The sequence below is a fragment of the Seriola lalandi genome, unplaced genomic scaffold, assembly GCF_002814215.2.
Source record: "Seriola lalandi dorsalis isolate HSWRI2012SDOR001 ecotype SW California unplaced genomic scaffold, Sedor1 jcf7180002054767, whole genome shotgun sequence".
Taxonomy (NCBI): domain Eukaryota; kingdom Metazoa; phylum Chordata; class Actinopteri; order Carangiformes; family Carangidae; genus Seriola; species Seriola lalandi.
The window spans coordinates 1,106,638-1,114,235 of record NW_019525320.1 but is presented as its reverse complement, the minus strand read 5'-3'; the positions used below and the strand labels follow the sequence as shown (position 1 = coordinate 1,114,235).

The following is a 7,598-nucleotide window of genomic DNA, read 5'->3' as shown; positions in this document are numbered from 1 at the left end:
GGGTGGGTGCGTGCGCATGTGTGTGCGCATGTGTGTGTGTGGGTGAATTTGTTTGTCACAGCTGATTGAAAACTCGTGTTTCAATTCTTCTGGAAGTCTCTATGGCTCAGTATATGGTATATTTGACTAGCTGCCACTCTGAAGGGTTTATTGCACATATTTCTGTCTGAAATTCTCAGCTTCAAGCCTTTTACACAATATGTGCCTGTTTTGCTGGAGTAAAAAGAGATTTATTTGTTTTTATAGTTTTCTGAATTCCCCTCCCCCCCTGCCTGTTCTGTTCCCTTTTGGCTCTTACAGCCTGACGGACCTCAAATAACTCAAATTCTCTAACAAAGAAACAAAAAAAAAAAACAAAAAAAAAAACAAAAAAAAAAAAACTAATTTAATTCAAACTAACACAATTAAAAGCACAAGGCGTTTGCTGAGAATTTCTGACACAAATCTGTCCTGAGCCCGGGTTCTTTGTGAATATTGTTAATAGAATATTTTGTAATATTTGACCATCGTTTGGCAGAACCAGTGAAGCTGTCCTCTCGTTCTCTCTCTCTCTCTCTCTCTCTTCCTCACTCTGTCTTTCTCTCTTCCTCACACTCCTCTCTCTCTCTCTCTCTCTCTCTCTCTTCCTCACACTCCTCTCTCTCTCTCTCTCTCTCTCTCTCTCTCTCTCTCTCTCTCTTCCTCACACTCCTCTCTCTCTCTCTCTCTCTCTCTCTCTTGTTGTTGTCCTGTTGTATCCCTACCTCCTGTGTGAACAACAGTATGCTTTCGGTAGTCTTTATAGCTGTCAACGTTTTTTCTTCCCCAAACTCAGCGGGCGTTTTTCAAAGCTGTTGAGTATGTGTGTACTCTATGTGGTTAGGAAACTTGGTGTTTGTACTTTTTGTCCTCCTTGGTGTTTCAAAGGATTTTTATTTACTTTATCTTCTGGAGAACTTAAAGCAGGGAAGTCTGTTGTTAACGGTGACCACAGAGACACGGAGGAGGACACTGGATGAGCCATCCACGGCTCTCTGTCACCAAAAACATATGCTATTCTGTCTGTTCTCGCGACTCACAGACCCCATCCTGAAACTTTAGTATTACCCACCATCAAATCCCATCAAAGTTGACCTTTGTAACTATGGACGGTGACCTTTTAGCTCCGCTAACCTCCGAGCTGATGCCTCCCTCTGTTGGCCTTTTTCATCTTGAATGTCATTCTGAGTCCAACAGCTCCAGAGACAGTTAGGTCTGTCTTTGTTTATGAGACCACTGCTGGGCTTTCGCTGAAGAACAGCTCCAGTCACAGCAGACCAAGCACCCACTTCTGCTCCACAGAGATGAAATACAATGTTGATCAAGAGCACACAGACAGGGCTACAGATACACCAATATATCAGCATACTGTCCATCAGCCAGGAGCATATTTCAAAAGCAATACTGGAATTGGTCTAACATTGTGTCTGCCCAAATGTAGCTGATGTTTTTTCTTTTCCTGTAGAAGTAGATTGTATTTAAAACAACTGTCAAACTAGCGGCAAAATGTATCATGGACTTTTTAAAAACAAAAAAGTATTTAATTACCTTAAGATGGAAATATCTGACGAGCTTAACCAGTTTTACACATGCATTTGTACTAAGAAAAATTCTGCATATCATCATCATATCAGCCCATATGGGTGGAAATATATAACATATTGGAACCATATCAGTGCATCACTACACTTAAGACTCCTTTGTTGTGCTTTCATTCTCTCTGATCCTGAGGTTAGTATCGACCTGAAGAACGCCAAAAATATTCTACTGGAACAGGGTGTGTTTTACCTCTGATATTCCTAGTAGTGAGATAATACTACTGCTGGTAATTTAGTACTGTACACAGTGACAACAGCTGCCTAGATCCAGTATTAGTGTTTAGTCAAACTGTGTGCAAATTAACCTGGAGTTAAAAACAGACAAGAAGACAAGCACAGACAGGCAGAGCTTTTTCAGTGTAATTTTAAAACTGGGGTTAAAGACATTGACTTCATATTCACAGCATCAAGTCCGACATTTAGAATCTATGGAAAACTACAACAAGGATCTGACATAGATAACGGCAGAAGTGAGGTTCCCTGTACTTTTTTTTTTTTTTGTTGTTGTAAGGACAAGTGATTAAACGTGATTTATTTCCTGCTTTCCTGTTTCGAGACAGGTTTTGTTTCAGCTGCACTTTCAAAATGACACGGTTTAAATTATTACGTAAGCATATTTCTGCTCAAAGTGTCGACGGATTGCATTTCTTTTATTTACAAACAACAAAAACAGAGCTCTGTGATTGTGTTTGTCTCTCTTTCTCTGTTATGTACTCTCCTTTGATTGTCTTTTTTCTGGGCTCAGTCAGTTTTCTTCTCACTCTTTGCTTTGCCCTCCTATGCCACCTGTCGTTGTTGAGACTACTGCTGTGCGTATCTTGTCAGATGTTGGATATTATGTATGACCTTGTCTTGTCTCGACTGTGAAACGCCTGATAAAACATCTATATCTGCCACAAATACAAAATCTGTGGGCTCTCTTCTTGCCTCTAAATCACTCTGTATTCGTGTGTGTGTGTGTGTATAAACACAAGGCAGTGGCTTGTGTATATTTAGCTGCAGTAGTATTTTTTTGATTCCCAAAGGTGAAGTCCATGTGGCCCAAATGTTCATATCAAAGAAGTTAACCTTCAGCCTCTCAGTTTTAGTGGACATCCGGGGATGGAGGAGAGGATCTTGCTTAGCTCAGAGCGAAACTGTCTGGTGACTAAAGTGTAGATGAGAGGATCCACCGCAGCCTGCATACAGGTCAGCACCATGGCTGATGTCTCCAGCTCCCTCAGCAACTGTGGGAAACACAGCAGAGAGCTTAGGATGGGGCAAGGACACAGAATACCTCTCCAGATTTTTTTTTTTTTTTTTTTCCTGCCACAGTATGAGGGAGGGCTCTGATTGATTAATGATTCCTTTGTTGGTTAGTTTTTGATGAATTGTTTAGTCTAAAATGTCAAGCAAAAAAAGTGTAAAACTATCAGTCCCAATTTCCAGAGACCAGGGTGACATCTTCAGATTGCTTGTTTTATTCTAAACCTAAAGATTCAATTTGTAATGATAGAAAATAGAGAAAAGCAGCAAATCTTTTTCCATTTTATCTTGATAAATTACTAAATTGATCATCAAAATTGCGGATGATTTATCAATAGCTTACTACTATGATGCATTTTGCATCATATTGATCAGCGTAATAGATACAGCTGTGCAATGCAATAGCCCCAGAAAAAATAATAGGCTACTTTAAATACTTTTTGTTGACTACTACTTTGTATTTCATTTGATTGTTGACTCAGTTCTGTTGTTGGATGTTGCGGTTTTGTTGTTTCTAATATTTTGCAATTTGGAACAAATGTTAGAAACCCCACTAATTACTATGTATGTTTGCAGGACTGTATTACCATGCACAGGGCTTCTATTTTCAGATATGGCAGTATTGTGTGAACAAAAAAACTGCTACACTCACTCTGTCCGTGTCCTGCCAAGAGTTGACATTCACTAGCAAAATAACCACCATGGGCACCCAGAAAAGCGTGAACGCAATGATTATGTACCCAAAACGCTGCGCCACTTTCCCCTCCATCTGTTTCTTCCCCCGCTCCCTTGCCCCGGGTGTCAGAAGACACACTGCCCCGACGATCTCCGGAGGTCCCCCCGGGGCGCGTCGTCCTCCCGTGGACGCGTCCGCACCGGATGCACCGGCCTCGGCCACCAAGAGCACCGTTCTGCGGGGAGGTAGTGGGCTGCCGGAGCCCACAGGGGGCATAGACTTGAAGCAGCCTCGTGGAGCTGTCCGTGGTGCTGGGCTAGCAGGGACACTCAGCCAGGCCCAGACGTGCTCCGACACCGTCGGCCTCAGCTGGACTCCCCGGTTGAACAATTTCTTCCGGTGGTGCCTCACAACTCTCAATATCCGCATATAGTGGATAATGATCAAAGTCAGAGACAGTCCCCACACCGGCACCAGCACGTAGGGTCCGAATGGATCCGAATACTGCAGAGGCTCTTCGCCGTGCCCCCCGATGTGCGGACGACAGAGCATGTAGAAAAGCGCTTTCTTGGCAAGAGTCAGAGAGATGACAGCCAACATGAGGCCGCACGCCCAGATGGACAGGATCCAGAGACGGACCCTCGCTCTCCTCCTCTCGGTTTGGAAAGGAAAGGCGATAGCTTGGAAGCGCTCCACGCTGATGCTGACCAGCGTGAGCAGCTGGACGCAGCTGCATAGGGCATAGGTGAACTGCTGCAGGGTGCATACAGACACCGACACCTGGCTGTCCTTCCCGTAGCGCAGGAAAGAGAAGAGCAGCAGCGGTGTGTCCACGGAGCACTTCAGGAGGTCACTGGCGGCCAAGCTGACCAGCAGCGCGTTATTGCAGGTCTGCAGGCTCTTGGTTCTGGAAACAACCCAACAGATCCACAAGTTGCCGGGCAAACCCAGGATTAACGTTAAGGTTAGGACCGTGCAGTTGAACAGGAGAAACATGGTGTCCATGTGAGTCTCATTATGCGCGGCTGTTTCGTTCCAGAAAGTGTGAATATCCATAATTTCCCCTGCGCCTTGTGCTTCCTCTCATTAAGACTTTAAAAGCTGAAATTCTCTGTCGTACATCCTGGACAAACCATCTGATGGTTATATAGTCACACAAGTGTGCTGCGGCTCAGAGTGAGCATGAAAGAACACTCACCTCTGCTGCCGCATAATGACGATTTAAATTACTAACATAAATGCTACAGATGGTAAAAAAAAAAAAAAACATTTGAAGTGGGTCTCTGGTTTAAATTAATTTATTCAAGGGTGTTTGCCTTTTGTGTTGCCCTGCTGTGATTGGGTGAATGGAAGGAAGACGCTGATTAGTCTGTAATCAGGAGCATGTGGAGTTGTCTGACCTTGCTGAAGAGTACATACAGTGAATTGCACAGCCCCCCCCCCCCCCCCCCCCCCCCCTTTCACCTTCCTCTTCCTCTATAAACATTGGGTTAGATTAATGGCTGGTGATGTGTATACTGGTTGTCATAGCTTGTGACAGTGTAGAGCCATAACAGAAAAGAGCTTTGAAATTCATGCTCCAAACTGGTAATTTATTAGAAAAATAAGTGATGTACAGTACATGGTATGACTTTGTTGAAAAGTACACAAAGAAAATGAGCACTCAAGTACTGTGTGTTAGACCAGAAGTGCAAAAATTTGTACCTAAATCCTGCTGTCCCAATCTATTTTTGCAGGAGAAGTTCTGGCTTGATGCACACATTTTCTCACGAGCAAACAGATTGTTCAGCAGGATTTCTAATTAGATACAGACAAGTCAGTGTTTCAGGAGTTCTTCCATGTAGACAGCATTCATACGATAAGCTGCCATCCAGTTGTGAGCTACGCTGTAGTAGCTTTGGTAGCCTTGCTCTTGAAAAGGAGACATGGAGGCGTAGTAATCATTCCAGGCTCTGTAGCAGGCTCTCCAGTAAATTTCAGCGCTGCCCTCCTCCTCCACCTCCTCTCCTTCTTCATCTTGTTCTCCTTCGTTCCTGTCCCTCTTTCTCTCTCTATCCATCTTTTCTGAGCACTTTTTGCTCCGTTTCCTAATCTCTTCTTTCATCTTTCTTGATTCATTTCTGTCAGTCTGCGGCGGAGCGGCCTGATTGGTTTCCCTGTTTGAATCTGTACCATGCGTCGGATCATAGCTCTCAGGCTGAGACAAAGCTCTCCAATTTGATGCACCAGTTGTCTGGTGATATATTTTGGGCGCAGAAGTAGGATAAGCTTTGGGATTTGATTTTGGTCCGGGCACAGTTGGTGTGTTTCTAGCATCAGTCTGAGATTGCATCACTGCTCTGCATTCTCTTCCTCTGGTGTGATTTGAACTTCCCACTGTCTCATTATCCTGCTGCTTCTCCTCCGTGTCCAATTGGGAGCTTGAAGAACCAGAAACTGACCTTGGAGGTGAAAAGTTAGCTTTCCACTGTTCTCTACTCCGTGTTAAATTTTGAGCTCCGTCGTCATTAAGTGTGACAGACTCTCTATGCCCGTTCTGATTACTGGGGCCGTCGTCATCTCGACCTCTGAACTCTCTGATGACCTCCACTGTTCTCCCCAACCCTGTGGTAATGAAGCTCTGGAAGTCCTGCTCAGCCTCCTCAAAGGTCATAAACTTTGACCTGCAATTCTTGAATGAGCTGAGAGGAGGGATCTTCGGTAGAGCGTCTTGCAGCTGCTTTCGAGTCTGCACCGTCTGAGTAGGAGATACAGTTCTAGCATTCCCTTCAACATGTGCTCCACGCCTGGGTGTTGGATGGGTTTTCTCTGGCTTTGTTGGTCCACTATGCTCTACAGCTTGGTCTGTGATGGCAGCGGCAGCAGCAGGTTTCTTCTTCTTCTCTGACCTGGAGACAAGCTTTGATAAGGAGCTTGGAGTGGAGGCCTCAATGCAGACATCCCAGTCACATGGCTCGTCCATCAACCCAGGCTCTATGGTGGCTGAAAGGACAGAAGACAGATGAGACTGAAACTACTTCCCCACATCAACATTAAAATCAAAGGCTTTTTTTTTTTTTTTTTTAAAGAACAAAATCTACGAAGAGGGAAAAGTCACACGTGCCGCATGTAAAACTCTTCAAACACATGTTGACGGGACTTACATGGCAATACGGATAAACTCAAGCCGCACTTTTGAGCAATGGCCATCATCTTGTTCTCCTCCTCACCATGGCAACAGTAGGTCACAGCCAGCCCCTGAGTGCCTACGAACCAAATGTAATCCTGATGAGAACCTATTCACATAACACGCAGGAGGCTGTGCGAGTTGTGTATCCGCGCACACGTACACACACACACACACACACACACACACATACATTGTGCACAAGCCAAGATTGAATTACCTTCTGTTTTTAAGACAGCACAAGTTAAGTCAAGATAATTATAATTAAATGCACATGATTAGGAACCTATTGACCTTGTGAGAGGGGTCAAACCCGCTAACCCCTGAGAGAGTAGAGCTAATCTTCAAAAATGGTGTTCGAGAAAGAGAGAGGAAATTAATGAAGCAAATCAAGTCTAATTCAGAGCAAGATAACGGGTGAAAGAAACTGTTTTTATCCAAGTATTACACCACCAGGGGAGAAAAGGCTTTTCTGCAGGGACTGCAACACTGAACTGGCTTTGTCCGCTATTATACAATCAAGTTTTTGTTACTTGTTAAAAGAAAAAATGAAAAAAGAATACATTTTTTTTCAATAAAAAAAAAGTTAAATAAAAAAATACCTGAAAACTGAAAAAAGTGAGTGAATGCAGCAAAATGAAGCATTTTCTCTTCTATTTTTAACTCCTCAGTAATAATCACCCTGAAGCTATTTTAGTTTGGGGTTTGAGTCAACTTGGTGGGCGAAAGTGTCCAACTGAAAACAACATGCTGTCTCCTCCAAAATATGATCCAAACAGAAGACAGACTCTGCAATAATGAGGCAACTTCTCTACAGACGCTGCTGCTCCTGCTCCTGCTCCTGCTCCTGCTCCTGCTCCTCCTCCTCCTCCTGCTCCTGCTCCGCTCCTGCTCC

The 7,598-nt window shown here is 44.0% G+C and overlaps 2 protein-coding genes across 2 annotated transcripts in view; both read right to left on the bottom strand.

The window, feature by feature from the left end:
* Positions 1–1,962: 1,962 nt before the first annotated feature.
* On the bottom strand, positions 1,963–4,609 carry LOC111669064 (rhodopsin-like). The gene is made up of 2 exons (XM_023425286.2): positions 3,514–4,609; positions 1,963–2,842 (listed from the first exon to the last, which is right to left on the bottom strand). Exons 1-2 carry the CDS (start codon positions 4,591–4,593, stop codon positions 2,687–2,689), a joined length of 1,236 nt encoding a protein of 411 aa, XP_023281054.1. The 5' UTR covers positions 4,594–4,609; the 3' UTR covers positions 1,963–2,686.
* A 499-nt stretch (positions 4,610–5,108) lies between these two features.
* The window catches only part of ddx20 (DEAD (Asp-Glu-Ala-Asp) box polypeptide 20), an 8,326-nt gene continuing 5,836 nt past the window's right edge, over positions 5,109–7,598 (bottom strand). Inside the window, exons 10-11 of the mRNA XM_023425061.2 lie at positions 6,681–6,782; positions 5,109–6,519 (exon numbers count right to left, since the gene is read on the bottom strand). Of these exons, the coding sequence (XP_023280829.1) occupies positions 5,354–6,519; positions 6,681–6,782 (1,268 nt within the window). The 3' untranslated portion in view covers positions 5,109–5,353. The remainder of the gene's footprint in view (positions 6,520–6,680; positions 6,783–7,598) is intronic.